The sequence below is a fragment of the Eleutherodactylus coqui genome, chromosome 2, assembly GCF_035609145.1.
Source record: "Eleutherodactylus coqui strain aEleCoq1 chromosome 2, aEleCoq1.hap1, whole genome shotgun sequence".
Lineage (NCBI taxonomy): Eukaryota > Metazoa > Chordata > Amphibia > Anura > Eleutherodactylidae > Eleutherodactylus > Eleutherodactylus coqui.
Window position 1 is genome coordinate 98,118,276 of NC_089838.1, and position 16,568 is coordinate 98,134,843.

At 43.4% G+C, this 16,568-nt stretch overlaps 1 protein-coding gene across 2 annotated transcripts; it reads right to left on the reverse strand.

The window, feature by feature from the left end:
• Window positions 1–414: 414 nt before the first annotated feature.
• Window positions 415–13,201, reverse strand: GRXCR2 (glutaredoxin and cysteine rich domain containing 2). 2 transcript variants are annotated; one of them, XM_066589821.1, is made up of 3 exons: window positions 12,869–13,201; window positions 6,339–6,533; window positions 415–693 (listed from the first exon to the last, which is right to left on the reverse strand). In XM_066589821.1, the coding sequence occupies exons 1-3, from the start codon at window positions 13,199–13,201 to the stop codon at window positions 478–480; spliced, it is 744 nt and encodes a 247-aa protein (XP_066445918.1). In that variant the 3' UTR covers window positions 415–477. The 2 variants fall into 2 exon arrangements, 1 of the variants encoding a protein (XP_066445918.1); XR_010790120.1 differs by lacking the exons at window positions 6,339–6,533; window positions 12,869–13,201 and adding an exon at window positions 5,647–5,904 and having other exon boundaries at window positions 586–693.
• Between the last annotated feature and the right edge of the window lie 3,367 nt (window positions 13,202–16,568).

Here is a 16,568-nt window from a genome sequence, read left to right on the forward strand (position 1 = left end):
TGAGCGTGGCCACATGGTCCCAATCGGCCCGTCCCGTTCATGTGCTGTCTGATGTGCAGGACACTGCACATTAAGGCTGGATTCACACGAACGTATATCGGCTCGGTTTTCACGCTGAGCCGATATACGTCGTCCTCATGTGCAGGGGGGGGGGAGGATGGAAGAGCCAGGAGCAGGAACCGAGCTCCCGCCCCCTCTCTGCCTCCTCTCCACCCCTCTGCACTATTTGCAATGAAACGAGGTGTGTGGGGGCGGGGCTAAGTGCTGCAAATTAGCCCCGCCCATGTCCCGCCTCTCCCCTTTGCAAATAGTGCAGAGGGGCGGAGAGGAGGCAGAAAGGGGACCACTTTATGGACGGCATTTCCTACATCAGTTTACGCTGTAACAATGGCAGTCAATGATTGGACATCACCCTTTAAAATAAGAGATTTTTATTGCAAATTCTTTCTGCTCTTGTAGGAACACATTCTAGCCTTCTTATGGACGAGGAGATGATGGCTGTCCAAACTCTTCTGTCTCATCAGCGCACATCTGACAAGGCTGTAGGCCTTTCTCATCACAAGCTGGACACCGAAGTGCGCGGTAAGACTCTTTAAATCGGTTGGCTAACATTGAGAACTTGCTCCCATGACATAAAGAACAAGGTGCACATCCAGAACCCTTGCACTGTGAACACTCGTGGGTCTCTTCTTCCTGAAATACAGGGGCACAATGTGAATGACAATATCCTATCAGCACTCTTGGACTAACATAACTAAGTGGACATTGTGGCTGGTGGCACACGACCGGATTTGAATTACGGAATCCATGATCATGACCCGTGCGGACGATCCACAGTATTCCGCATCAGTTGAAAGAATAGAACATTCGCATGTTCGCTTACTTGAGCAGACAGCAATTGCGATTTCCGACAGCGGAAATAAAACCGCAGCATGTTCTATTTTTGTGCAGACTCTATACGGACGGCTTCCATTGAAATCAATGGAAGCTGTCCGACCCGTGGCTCATCTGCAGTTGACATTGCGGATTGGTCGCGAGTACTCACATCATTGCCTAGCAACAGCGCGGGTAAAACAAAGAATTAAAAATAATATATATCTGTACTGTGCATGAACAACGGCAAGCCGTCATGGTCATCTGCAATGCAGAAAAGACCAGGCATGTAGGTTGCCGGCCAGGGACAGAGCCGGATTCCACTGTGGGCTCCCGCATGAGCAATCCGACCCATCCATGTGCAGCCAACCTAACCTTTTAGCTAGTGACCAGCTGAAAGCATTACTCTGAACTGCCTTTGTAACTAGTGTGACAGAGGATCTACTGCTGTGGCATGTTTGAGTCACTAGGAGACCAGATTTCAAGGGAATGGTTAGCAGAGAAGGGTTTTTTTCTGCTGTGGACCTGGCTAATTATACTCCACCTGAGAGGCTCATTAAAATACGTATGTGTTAGTCTCCCATTCTGAATGATAGACAAGCTCTGTAGAAAGGCCATTGGGAGCCATATGGTGACTAAAGAATTAGGAAATGCACCCCGTGTATTTTTGTGAAGTTTTGGGTGCTAAGTCTGAGAGGGACATTATATGTTTAGTAAGAGGCCAGATGGCCAGGTGTTGATTTACTGTCTATGTACTGTGTTGATGTAAAGTGCTGTGGAGAAGTGTTTACTATAAAGCACAATAAAATTGGCAGGAGCCAGGCTGAAAAGAAACTTCGGAGTGGAAGTGAATTTACTCTGTGTGCCAACTGTCTTATGCTAGAAGATAGCGATCCTAGTGAGGGGCTAATCCCCAAAGTGTCACACTATATAGTTAAAACTGGAAAGTCAGAATGTAAAAAGTCTTGTTTAAAAATAGTCTGAAGACAGATTTTGTCTGATGCTGCTTATAAAGAAGAAGAGGATGGACAAATTGAAAGTCTTCTACTTCTGAGTTTGCTAATACGTTTTCTCTGTTGGATGTACCACTGAGATTTGTACAAATGTGTTTAGCTTTCCATGACGGCCAGCCATCAGCAAATCCTTGCACGCAAAAGCAAAGTCAAAGTTTGAGTCAACTTAAGTTTTCTGAATCCTTGCATGTTGTGATACAATTACGTTCTCCCCATTATCTAAGCGAGCAGATCCTGCAGCACCCTGGACAGCACATGGAGAATTTTAGTATCGTGGAGGATTGGACTAATTTTTTTTGTAATTTATTTAAACCTAACCATAAAAAAGATCTAAAAAGGGGCAAAGATATAAAAAGTAGATTGCTTGTAGCAAATTATATTATGATCACATGAAACAAGTTGTAGCCATAAAACCAAGTAAAGTCTCTGACACCATTCTCTCATAGCAGTAAATCACAGAAGAGACAAAAGGAAGAGTCCCACTAATTCATGAGAGTTGCCAATTTTATTACTAACATAAAAACAGAATGTGCCTGAAAGAAAAGAGAAGGAAGGGAGGGAGGGAGGGAGGGAAAAAAAGGACAGGTGGGACCTGTTAACTTTCACCACCCAGAATGGACTGATATGTTACAGAACCATGAAACATGATCCAGGGAGTCTAAGGGGATATAAAGTAACACGCGTATTCCGTAGCGATGGGGTTAGCTCCTCCATACTCCTTATCTCATCAGCCTTGTGCAACCAATGAGGGAGCCATACTGGATTGTAGGCTTGGATACATGACCTCACAGCATTAATTAGATGCTGTAGTAGAGATTTCCGGTATTTCTTCAATGTTAGGACAACAGTGATGATCTCATGGACCCTCTTCCAGAAAGAATTTAGTTTTGGGTAATCCCCAACTGGGAGAAACAGAGGAATATTTTTGTGGAGCTCCACTGGTACCACCTAGAAAGAAATTTATAGCCAGCCTCCTGAAACTTACTTGCAATGGAAAATGTGTGAGTAAGTTTTAGAACACTGTTAAAAACGCATCACATCGCGTGAAAATCGCATGTTTGTGCGTTGCGTTGTGATACAAAGAAGGCTCCATGGGGAAACATGGGCTAGAAAAAAAAAATTGCAGAAAGATAGGACATGCTGCATTTTTTTAACGCTACCTCGCATGAGGAAAAATATCGCAAATGGGATGGAAACCATTGAAAATCATTGGTTTCATAATCCTGCATTTTCACTCACTTTCGCATCACACAAAAATTGGGCTATTTTATTGCAAGTGTAAAGGAGCCCTAAGAGAGATATTTAAAAAGAAGGAACAGATTTGAGGATTTAATTAAATAAAAACAGGTACAAAATCCGCACATCACTGTAGGGTTCAAAGTTTTTTATGACCAGTAAGTTCCATTTTCTGCCAGATCGCAGCGCTGTTTTTTGTTGTTTACAGTTTATAGGAAATTGTTGTCACAGCAGGAAAAATCGTTTTGTGGGCTGCAGTTTGCTAAGTGTGAACCCATTGTGCAAGTGCAGTGTGACTTCCGGTGACACATGGTGCCCATGTTGAATGCATACCACCCCACGTACCTCAGGGTCCTTAACACTATAAATGATGCACCCAGCCCTGCGATGTGGCAGAAAATGGAACTTACTGATATGTCATAAAAAACTTTGAACCTTCCTCTATACAATGATGTGCAGATTACCTGTCTTTTGTAGTTTGTGAGTAATTAAATCCACAAATCTGATTCTTCTTTTTGAATAACCCTGTATACACACACTATCCTGCCAAAAGTAATTGAACACCTGAGCAAGAATCAAAAGTAGTTTTTATTTACATATTTTAATACTTAGTTGGGTCTCCTAGTGACATCAGATACTCTCCGTGCCATACTTCCACCAAATGTCTGATACAATTCAGCTGGTATTTCCCTCCATTCATCCTGCAAATGTCTGGCGAGTTCTCACAAAATAGATGGACACTGCTCATGTTTTCTGACCTGATGTTACAGTTTGTCCCAAACATGTTCAGTAGGGTTCAGATCGGGACTCTGTGCAGGTCAGTCCAATTGTGAAACATCCATATCCTCAACCAACATAAAACCACAATGGATTTGTGACAAGGTGCGTTGTCTTGTTGAAAGTATTGCTGAGCATTCCCAGACTATTGTCACATTGTCAGCAACACATTTTTTTCTATAATGTCAAGATACACTTCTGTGTTCATATTTTTTGCCGCCACAACCATTGGATCGAGACTTTGGCACGGAAAAACATTCTCACACCATTATTGAACCTCCACCATACTTAACTGTTGGCACAACACACGCAGACAAAAGGCGTTCCCCAAGTCTCCTCCACACCCATCTGATGTGAAGATGGAGTAGTGTGATTCATCACTCCATAGAGCATTCTTCCATTTCTCAACTGTCCAATGATGACGCTTCTAGCACCACTGTAAATGGGCCAATGCATTTTCTTTAAGTACCCAGCAGATGTTTTTAGGAGCAATGGAGGGAAGCAGCAGCTTAAGTGTATCAGACGATAGTAGAAAGTATGCCATGGAGAGTATTCAATATCAATACAATCAAAGTAGGCTGTGGTAGCCTGATCATGAGGCCAAACGCTGCAACACCCCTGCTTGGGATGCTACAGGGAAATGGCGAACTACCCAAGCATACGGCTGGAGTTGGGAGGGTGTAGTGCATGGACCTGTCACGGTGGCACTTACCAACTCCTAGTCTCGAAAGGAGTTACCACAGCAAAGGATAGGGCCAGTAGTCCTCAGGATGAGGGGGGTAGTAGTTGTCAGTTTGTGACGCCACTGTTCCACACACCGGCATTCATACACGGTGGATTAATAACACCGGAAAAGTGTATAGTATCTCGAGTCCTCCAGAATGGTGGAGGCCCGGTAAAACTTTACTAGAGACTTTTAGACACGGTACAACAAACTTCAGCAGGCAGACCTTACAGTGCAGGCAAATTAGTAGCAATACCTGACATGAAAGTCAATGGCCACAGAATGGCAGTAATGATCACCCCGCTCTCATAGACTTCAGCACGCGTGGGTGTCAGTTAAAGGTGCACCAATATATGGTGATCCAGACTTCAGACGGCCGTATAGGAATCATCAAACAGACTTAAAGGGGTTGTCCCGCGCCGAAACGGGGTTTTTTTTTTTTCAATAGCCCCCCCGTTCGTCGCGAGACAAACCCGATGCAGGGGTTTAAAAAAAAAACCGGATAGTACTTACCCGAATCCCCGCGCTCCGGTGACTTCTTACTTACCTTGCGAAGATGGCCGCCGGGATCTTCACCCACGGTGGACCGCAGGTCTTCTCCCATGGTGCACCGTGGGCTCTGTGCGTTCCATTGCCGATTCCAGCCTCCTGATTGGCTGGAATCGGCACACGTGACGGGGCGGAGCTACGAGGAGCAGCTCTCCGGTACGAGCGGCCCCATTCAGAAGGGAGAAGACCGGACTGCGCAAGCGCGTCTAATCGGGAGATTAGACGCTGAAATTAGACGGCACCATGGAGACAGGGACGCCAGCAACGGAGCAGGTAAGTGAATAACTTCTGTATGGCTCATAATTAATGCACGATGTACATTACAAAGTGCATTAATATGGCCATACAGAAGTGTATACCCCCACTTGCTGCCGCAGGACAACCCCTTTAAGATTATTTTCAGAGGTTTAGTAGACTTCTTCACTGGCCTTGTTTAAGGAAAACGTATAGTCACTAAAAGAGGTAGTTACTTACAATGGCTCTCTGATAATAGGACTTTTGGGGAAAAACACTTAGACTCACTCACTCCCATGCGCTTCACATACGGTTAGGCAGTCTCTCCGTCTCCTCCATATTAGATGCAAAGAAATCAGTGATATCCGTCTGCGCCCCTGTGGTTTTCTCCAGCTGATCGGGGAAGAGGGAAACTCCTCAGCTCCTACTAGAGAGCCTCTCCTTCTCCATTTTTGATACAGGAAAGCTGAAGGTGCTCCCCTGCATCACTGTGGTCCTCCAACAGCATGGTGAGATGGAAGATCATCAACCTCCTTCCTGCTCTCACACACTCCCATTTATTTCCTCACTTGTGCCACATGACACATAAAGATACAATCAGCATGCAGCTAAGCTCACAGCCAATAATTTTACGGAAGTAAACCCTTCGGACGCTGCAGCTGCGCAACACACACAAAATAGACATGACAGATTTGCACAGTGCATGCACATAAGACACACATATATGACAATTATGGAGGGGTCCAGAATGATTACAGGCTACATTAGGTATTAACACATGGAAATCAATACTTCTCTTGATTATTGTTGTACAATTACATTAGGTAGGATAATATATATATACACACACGCACACATATATATTTTCTATCCTACCAAAAGTGAGTGGATATATATTGGTGTGAATAGTTTAGTTCTTCCACATTTCTCACCTGCGTGTCCTGCTGAGCCAGACTGTTCTCATACATCTTATCAGCTGTATCACAAGCATTTCTCTGGCCCGCTCGCCGTCCTTCTTTTGGTGACCATTTTGGATTTTCTGACACTGTGTTGATAACAGGAGTTCTTATAATCTTTAAATTACTGGTGTAAATTATGATTTTGCCAAAATCTATTACATCAGAAGTCTGTAAAAGAATTATGGTAAAAGAACAATAGTAAATGGCAGTAATAGTGTGGAGATTTCAGATGACTGCGCACCTTCATACATCCCTCTTTTATTTTTTATATGAAAACTACTGAAAGAATGCTGTAAAACGGTGTGTAAAATTTACATGGTTTTACCACAATTAGAGATGAGTGAGCATACTCGCTAAGGGCAATTACTCGAGCGAGCATTGTCCTTAGCGAGTACCTGCCCCCTCGGAAGAAAAGATTCGGGCGCCGGTGCGGGTGAGTGGTGAGTTGCGGGAGTGAGCAGGGGTGAGCGGGGGGGGGGGGGGAGAGGGAGAGAGAGATCTCCCCTCCGTTCTTCCCCGCTCTTCCCTGCCGCTCCCCACCCCCCACCGGCACCCAAATCTTTTCTTCCGAGCGGGCAGGTACTCGCTAAGGACAATGCTGGCTCGAGTTATTGCCCTTAGCAAGTATGCTCACTCATCTCCAACCACAATCACTGTGGTTATTGTGGTTGGAGATGGGCAGGTACTCACTAAGGACAATGTTGGCTCGAGTAATTGCCCTTAGCGAGTATACTCGCTCATCTCCAACCACAATCACTGAGATAGAACTTCTCCAAGATCTTGTTTCTATGGATTGTACAGCAAACACTATTGAATTTTTTGTAAGTGCTTTTTTACCAGCCTCCCAGTTCTGTGCACGTGTGCTCCTTTATTTTCTTTACATCATTATGGCTAAACTACATTGCCCGGCATGCCCCAACTCTTCCTATCTACTGCACATACACAGTTGTAGACTACAATTAACTGAACTTCGGCAACAAATTTGCGTGTGTTACAATTACTGTGCAAGCACAGTAGCTCCCGAAAATGGACCTCCCACAAGCGTGGTATGTGTTGAAGTGCCATATGTGATGGGCTCCAGTGGATTGCCATGGTGCATTCATCGTTCATGATTGATTATGCTGCATACATTGGAACAGTATTATTTCAGGAGGATAACGACATAACCAAATGTACGTTATGTCACAATCATGAAGGTCTGGGGACAGTTGAACTGCCATCCAAAAAAAAGTCTCTGTAAACCCCTTGAATACACTTTCATATAGGTTTACACCTCTACAATCAAAAAGGGCGATGATCATCATGCGTCATTAGTATTGAGTGAACTTTTGAAAAATTCAGTTCAGCTGCTTCACCTTACTTTGGTAAAAAGCTTGGTTCAGTCTGCATTATTTCAAACCAAACCGGACATTCAACAAAACCCCTAAAACTGGTATAAAACACTATCAAAGAGCCATAAAAGTCCTGCATAACACTCTGAGAGTGTTATACAAGGATTTTATAGCTCTTATATAGCCAACATACGCAACATTACTGTTTAGGACTAGTGTTGCGGAACTGAACCAATTGAACCCTGTTTTGGGTAGCAAAGTTTGACCTGAAACAGACCTCTATTGGTTCAGTTCGCACAACGCTATGTGTAATATTACTGTATTAAAAAGGGTTTGGTATGTACAACGTCTTTGATACAGGACTTCTGAGACCCTGCGGAACCTCATCATGCATGTCTTATAGAGGAAAAGGCTCGTATGGAGATACAAACTTTAAGGAACACATTTACAAAGGACTTAAAACTTGAGAATGCCACACGATTACACAAAACTACGATGCTGCCTTATTAAGAACAAGGAAAAGAAACTCCAAAGACTTCAACTCAGAGCAGGCCTGTACTCAAACGCCAACCAGGAACATCCTGAGTCCAGAGCAGGCCTGTACCCAATCACTGAGCAGGAACACCTCGAGTCTGGCAGGATGAAACAGAAACCTGAACAGGACACAGACACAGGTAGAACCAGCTGTGTTATTGTAAGGGCTGTGCTGGCTGGCATCTGTTGTACCACATAGGTTTCTAGCAGCACAGCCTCACAGGTGTGGGATGATTGAGGTGGCTGGGTGTGGTGTTCTTCTGCTAGCCAATCCCCACCAGTCTGGTTGCACTTAAATATCCTTCCTCTGCAAGAGGAAACTGGTTTCTCTTCACTCTAGGGTGTGTTGGTTTTGCACGCCTGTACATGTGGTATGTCTTTGAACAGAGACTAGTCCAGTGTTTGTGCACATGGCCAGACATTAGGTGTGGATAGCCCTGTTCTGTGTATATGGTGTGAACAGTGGCATGTTCTGTATGTCTGTGCAGGTGACTAGACATGAGGATTGAACTGTCCTGTTCTATGTGGTTGTGTGTCTGACATGCATACCCTAGTGTGTTGCTGTGTGATTTGTGTTCTGTGTGCTGGTCTGTTCTGGTTCCATGTATTAACCCATGAGGGATAGTTAGGACCGAGGTTCCAGTGCTGGGCAGCCTTTATCGAGGCGATCGCCTTGCTTATTAGGTAGGGTCCTGCCATTCTCCCTGCAGCTTGGGGTCAGTTGTCTTGCTAGTGCAGGGACCCACAAGATGATGAGGAGCCTTGATAGTTGCTTGCGGGCTTAAATGTTTTGGTCAAAATGTGAACCAATACCTCGTACTTTTATAGCTATAACATCTGCTTATGTGTACAGGTATGCATGGCAAGTGTGTCGTCAGTCGGTTCCTGTTATGTGTCCTGGTCATGTTTGTGGGCGCCCAGTGTTTGTTCGCCCACACGAATATAACAGTTATCAATCTCTCATTTTATGACCCCAGTAATGTGAAGCTCCGTGTCCTTTCCAGGGGACTTTCATTCTGTCCTACCAAAATGCTTGACAAAAAAGAACTCTTCAGTGACATGGAAGAATATTTCATGAGACTAAGACTGAAAGAGTTCTACCATGACAAAAGGGACACAGAACCTTCAAGCACTCAAACACAGGAGAAATTAGGGGCCAGGAAGAATTGTGATTGAACACCCCCCACTGGCCACAATCCCACGTTGGATAAATATATAGACTCTTTTAGGCATGTCGTGCAATCTACTATACTGGAAAAACAGAATGGGGAAGCATTCAATATCAATATGCAGGAAAGAAAGGCCATCTATGCACTCAAAAACAAGGAGATCACCATTAAGCCTGCAGATAAGGGTGGTGCTATAGTCCTCATGAATACATCGGACTACAGGAAAGAAGCAGACAACTGACAGACACCAGATATTACAAAAGACTGGATCATGACCTGACTCAGAAATATGTGAGGGAAATAAGCAGAGTCATCAGGAGCTTATCTGTGGGCTCCACAAGACCCTTGGAGAATCCCAGGGTTGGAGTATTCTATATGCTTCCCAAACTACACAAAGCTGGCAAAGAAGGGAGGATAATTATCTCAGCTGTTGGAACCCTCACTGAAAAAAATCTCAGGATGGGTGGAAGGTGTCCTCAAACCTCTGGTGAGAAATACAACCAGCTGCTTGTAAGACACCACGGACCTACTGAACAAACTGTCAACCATAGGTTTCCTCCCAGATGGCGCAATTCTGGCCACCATGGATGTGGATTCCTTCTATTCCAACATTCTACACGAAGATGGACTGCTAGCCTGCCAGGCACATCTTGAAGCCAATGGGTTCGCCTCTGAATCTGTGTTATAACTCACAAGTTTCATCCTCACACATAATTATCTTTGGCAAAAAGATAACTCACCGGAACCGGCAGTAAAATGGCACAGTAATCTGCCAACCTTTTCATAGTAAAACTGGAGAGTAACTTTCTGGCCTCCTGCTCCAGCAAACCACTGGCCTACTTCCGCTACATTGATGACATCATAATCATTTGGACCAACACTGAACAAGAACTAATAAAATTTCATGAGAGATTCAATGCATTTCACCCTACCATAAACCCGACATTAAGCTATTCGTATACAGAAATCAACTTTTTGGGCACCGCCATAAAAATTTCAAACAACTCAATACAGACATCCCTATATTGCAAACCAATTGATCAACCCACATACCTCAGATTGGACAGTTACCATCCTAAGTACATCAAAAAGTCTATTGTCTACAGCCAGGCCATTAGATATAACCAGATCTGCTCCAACCCAACAGAGAAAGAGGAACATTTACACAATCTAAAAAAAACATTTTTTACATCAAGGCTACCATCCCACTTCAGTTGATGGCCAAATCACCAGAGCCACCAGGATACCCAGAAATCAACAACTCCAATACCAGGAGAAAGAAAAAAATGGACGTGTGCCACCAGTAGTGACCTACAATTCACAGCTAGAGGTACTAAGGAAGACTGCAAAGAAACTCCATCATACCCTACACAAGGATGACCCTCTGAAAACCATTTTCCCAGACCCTCCCCTCCTATGTTACAGGCAACCTCCTAATTTGAGGAATTTTATAACCAAGAGTGCTGAACTTATCCGTGTAATGGGAAGAACTGCAAGACTTGCTCACATATCTTGACCGCCGACAGCATATGGATCCCCAACACACTACAGGACTATAAGATCCCTGGGACATTCACATGTTCCACATCCAATGTTGTGTACCTGATCCGCTGCAGTAAGTGCCCTGTTGGGGGGATTTATATTGGGGAAACAGGATTAAAACTGAGAGCCAGAATGAGATCTCATCGACACTCAATTGTAGAGGAAAAAACGGAATTACCTGTGGCAAAACCTTTTTGCGGTCACAGACACAGCATAGAGCAGATGAGAGTTATCATACTGAAGGGCAACTTCAAGTCACAGCGTCACAGAAGAATTTAGGAGTATAAGTTTATGACCATGTTTGACACCCTCAAGAATGGAATGAACCTCACCCTGGGTTTCTTGTATAAGTGGGGAATATGAAAGGTCTGAAGGAGGTCAAGACGGATGTCCTCTTTCCAATCCTTTTTTGTTTTTCTTATAAGAATTCAGAAATTGATTGCAAGAATGTTTTCATCCAATAGGTGGTGCTGTTGAGAGAGTATTTCTATCTTCTTACGTGTAAATTAGTGATAAGAGACATCATAAAACTGTTGCATTTTTCAGCTTAGTGAACTGATTTAGTGTTGGTCTCTCTACTCAGACTGTCTTGTGTTTTTTCAAGTCTCAAATTTCTGTGTGCGAACATTTAGGCTGAGTTCACACAGGGTGGATTCACCATGGAATTTCCCTGTGGAATTTCGTTCACTTCGGGGGATCCACCTGCGGTCGCTAATCTCGTTGTTGGCCAGCCATGTGGATGAGATTTGTCAAAAATCTCATCCACACGGGGCAGACAGTCCTTTGTGGCAAAGCCGGCATTAACCGGTGCTGCGGCGCGGATTCCCGGGACGCAGCTTGTCCATTCTCTTTTTTTTCGTTGCGGCCTCGCTCCTCTCTATGGGAGAGCCGGTCGCAACAGAAAGGCATGCGGCAAAGCCACACCAAAATCCGAGGCTAAGTGCCGCGAATTTTGAAGCTGCACTTATCCCGCTGAAATCTCGCGGTTTTTAGCTGCGGCAAAATCGCAAGATTTCTACAGGGAAAGCGCCCTGTGGGAACCCAGCATTATTTAGATGTGTCCTACTTATTAGAAAAAATAAAAGGTAATAAAAATGTAACCCTTTCCTTTTCCCATATTAATAAAAAAATCAAAATGGAAAGAAAAACGTATTTGATATTGCCACATCTGTAAAAGTCTATCAAACTAATGCGTTATTTATCCCACATGGTGAACATCATCAGAAAATAAAATACACCGCGCCAGAATTATGCTTTTTTAGTCACTTCGTCTCCATGAAAAAATTTAATAAAAAGCTATCAAAAAATCATATCAACTCCAAAACGGTGCCAATGGAAACTACAGGAAGTCCTACAATTAAACGAACCTCCCCACGACTGTATCAATTGAAAAATTAAAAAAGGAATCCCTGTCAGAAGATGGCAGCAAAAAATGAAATACTTTTGGAAAAAAAATATCTTTTAAAAGTAGTAGAGCAATAGACAATTTTATTTTCTAAATTTGGTATCGTCTTAATCGTACTGACCCACAGAATAAAGTTATCAGGTAATTTTTACTGCAGTGTGTATGCTGTAAAACAAGAACCCCCTTCCCCAGAGATTTCGGAATTGCTTTGTCTTCCACTTCACAGTTTTTTTTTACGTTTTTTAGTAGATTATATGGTTTATTAAGTAGTACGATTGAAAAATACAACTCATTCCGCAAAAAACAAGCCCTCATACAACTACGTTGATGGAGAAATAAAAGAGTTATGATTTTTTGGAAAGTAGGAATGAAAAACCAAACCTGAAAAAAGTTCCATGTCATTAAGGGGTTAAATTGCTATTTATTATGTCTGAATTTACACCAAAAGTTGAAAAGGAAAACCGTGGAAAAAAACAGATAAGTACCAATATAAAGACAACAAAACACAGCTCCAATACTTACACTCTTGGCCTTTCCGTGACACTCTGAAAGCATGGGGTCTCCAGCTAATCTGTAAGAGGTGCCATCTCTAAAAACACTTATTCTCTGAGCCGTCAGACGAGCCGTGGGGTAGAATTGGGAATGTGTCTCTCCTGGATTGTAGTAATGTTCGGAGGACTCAAAGCTCTCATGTAGGAAACTGTGAGGATACTCTTCGTCCGGGGACTGCAGCTCATCGCCATCTTCAAAAACCTGTTTCAGGACCCGGCCGCTGTAGGCTGATGAGATCTTAAATCTCACTTTCCGAGGTCTGGCCTCATACCTTTGGTTTAGCTTTCTCTGCAGGTCCTCCATAGGCGGCTGCCGTATCTTACTATTTTCTTTTAATTCTTCAAAAACTGAACATGCCTCGGTGTGTCAGTGTAGCTTTCGGTGCACTTTGTCTTCATCCTTTTCTGCAAGTGATAAATAATTCAGCAAAGGCTTAAGTTCTTCTCATGTAACTTCAACCAACACCACCTTATTAAGTATTAATAAATACTCCTGAAAGTAGTAATCATATATGTGGGCTGATAACTGCATCACCTGAACTTCCACTTCCTTTATGTGACTCAGTTACAAACACATCAAAGCCAGCAGGTCAAATACAATATTAAGTCTTCACTTACGCGTACTTCACTTCTGTGTTGGCCATGAATACATCACTATGATCTACAAATTAATTCCTATGAAATGGATGGGGGATTTCTGCTGCCATGTTAAAGGGGTTGTCCCGCGCCGAAACGTTTTGTTTTTTTTTTCAACCCCCCCCCCCCCCCCCGTTCGGCGCGAGACAACCCCGATGCAGGGGTTAAAAAAGATCACCGGACAGCGCTTACCTGAATCCCCGCGCTCCGGTGACTTCTTACTTACCCGGTGAAGATGGCCGCCGGCATCTTCTCCCTCCGTGGACCGCAGGGCTTCTGTGCGGTCCATTGCCGATTCCAGCCTCCTGATTGGCTGGAATCGGCACGTGACGGGGCGGAGCTACACGGAGCTAAAGATGAGTTAAATTAAAGGGGTGTCCACTTGTAAACTATTGGTGGCTTATTCTCAGTATAGGCCATCATCCGTTGCCCAGGACCCCGGCCAATCAGCTATTAGTTAGGCTGCTGTGCTTGTGCACTGAGCTGATTTCTGCAGGAAGTAGACAGACAGCTCTGTTCTCACTGCAGGTCAGGATTGGTATTGCAGGCAAAGGATTTCAATTGAAACTTTTCCTGTAATACCAAGCCTGGCCAATGCAGTGCAAACAGCTGTGTGCTTCCTGCGGTAATCAGTTCGTGCATGAGCACACCAGCTTAGAGAACATCTGGGTAGCCAGGGTCCTCCTGGGTGTTCTACTATTAATGACCTGTCCTGTAGATAGACTATCAGTAGTCTGGCCAATTTTAGGCTCAAAGTGCTGTATTATTATTATGATATTACCTGTACCATAATATAACCCATATTTATCTCAAGCTGTATTTCAACCAGTACTGTCATTAGTATGTATTCTCACAACATCATCCAGTTATTTCTGTAACTTTATGTGTAAAACTTAAAGAGGGATTCCAGCAATTCAAAGTTAAAGTTACATGCTTTATAAGGTGATAATATATAATTTTGCAATTTAATGTTATAACTCCAGAGATATGGCTTCCCCTGTGCTCCCCCCCCCCCCCAGTTAGTCCTCCATTGGTATCCAGTGGTTATGACCTGTACGCTCTGCCATCTTACTGGTCAGTAAAAGAAATGAAAAAGGAGGGTGGAGCCAGACCCAGTGAGGGTGATGGAATATTTATGGAGTACAAAGAGCTTTCAATGATTGAGTATTTTGAATGGTGGAGGTGCTGCCAACCAGATGACGCTCCACCAGTGTGGGCGTGAGTGTAGCGAAAAGGATGTGAAAAGAACTGGTATGGAGGCGCATACCCTCCCCTGCCCTCCTGCACACAGGACCTCTGACACATCCAATACATCTTTGGAGTCGTGTCACCCCCAGGCATCCTGTTGTCCTATCCAGCCGAACTGACGAAGGGGTTCTTCCCCGAAACGCCTATTCTATTGCTGGTTTTTAATTTGTGAAAAAATAATAAAAAAAGAAGTGCTTTCACCATCACACATTGGACTTTGATCTACATCTTCTAGTAGCTTAGAGGGTTGCGCCTCCATACCAGTTCTTTTCACATCCTTTTCGCATCTTACTGGTCAGGCATGCTCAGTGCCTTCACATTCTGTAATGATCACACATCTTATACAGTTGTGAATACACACTTATCAGTAACTGGCAATGGGGCATTGTGGGAGATGTAGTTTTTAAACTCCCTGGCAGCCATTTTAAATAACAATATGGAAATCTGGTGGCAGAAAATACTTTAAAAAAATTAAATATCTTTGAAAATAAATAAAAGTAGTACAGCAAAAATATATATATATATAAATTAGGTATTGTAGTAATCGTACTGACCCATTTAATTCAACTATCATGTCATATTTGTTGCAGTGTGTATGCCATAGAAACAAGACGCACCCAAAGATGGCGTAAATACGTTTTTTTTTTCATTTCACTCTACTTAGGATTTTTTTTAACGTTTTTCAGTATATTATTTGGTACATTAAATAGCATCATTGAAAAATACAACCCGTCCTTCAAAAAATAAGCCCTTATACAGCGACGTCAATGGATAAATAAAAGAGTTAGGATTTTTTAAAACGGGGAGGAAAAGATGAAAATGGAAAAAAAGGATTGTGTCCTTAAGGGGTTAAACAGTTCCCATAGCCTGCTATAGGTTAATACAATACATTACACTTTCCAGTAAAAAATCTAAATTGGTTAAAGAGGTATTCCAGGCATTTACTATTGATGACCTATCCTCAGGATAGCTCATCAATACTTGATTAGTGGGGATACACCCGTCAATCAGCTGATCCCCTGGCCCACTGTCAGTCCGAGCCAGACATCTGCATTGGTGGTCAGAGCCAGAAGTGTAATAGAAAGGCTTCACTCTCATTGAAATTAATGATAGTGATTAGAGATGAGCGAGCATACTCGTCCGAGCTTGATGCCGGCTCCATTGAAAGCAATGGGTTGCTGGCGATCTCAGGATGAATTTTCGGGAAGGGCTTAAAAATATAAACCCTTACCTGAAAATCATCCTAAAATGTGTAAAAAAAAATAAAATAAAATATGTCAGCATAAAGAGAGTTCTCCTCTGCCATAGCTGTAACAGCTGTGGCAGAGAAGAACGATGTTAGCCCATTGAATTCAATGGAGCCGGCAATACAGCCCTTCCCGAAAATTCATCCCGCGCTCGCCGGCAGCCCATTGCTTTCAATGGAGCCGGCTGTATTGCTGGCTCCATTGAATTCAATGGGCTAACATCATTCTTCTCTTCCACAGCTGTTACAGCTGTGGCAGAGGAGAACGATCTCTATGCTGACAGTGCGGGGGGGGGGGGTCTCACTCCCGCGCTCGCCGGCAGCCCATTGCTTTCAATGGAGCTGGCTGTATTGCCGGCTCCATTGAATTCAATGGGCTAACATCATTCTTCTCTGCCACAGCTGTTACAGCTATGGCAGAGGAGAATGATCTTTATGTTGACATAAATTTTTTTTTTAATTTTTACACATTTTAGGATGATTTTCAGGTAAGGGCTTATATTTTTAAGCCCTTCCCGAAAATTCATCCTGCGCTCGTCGG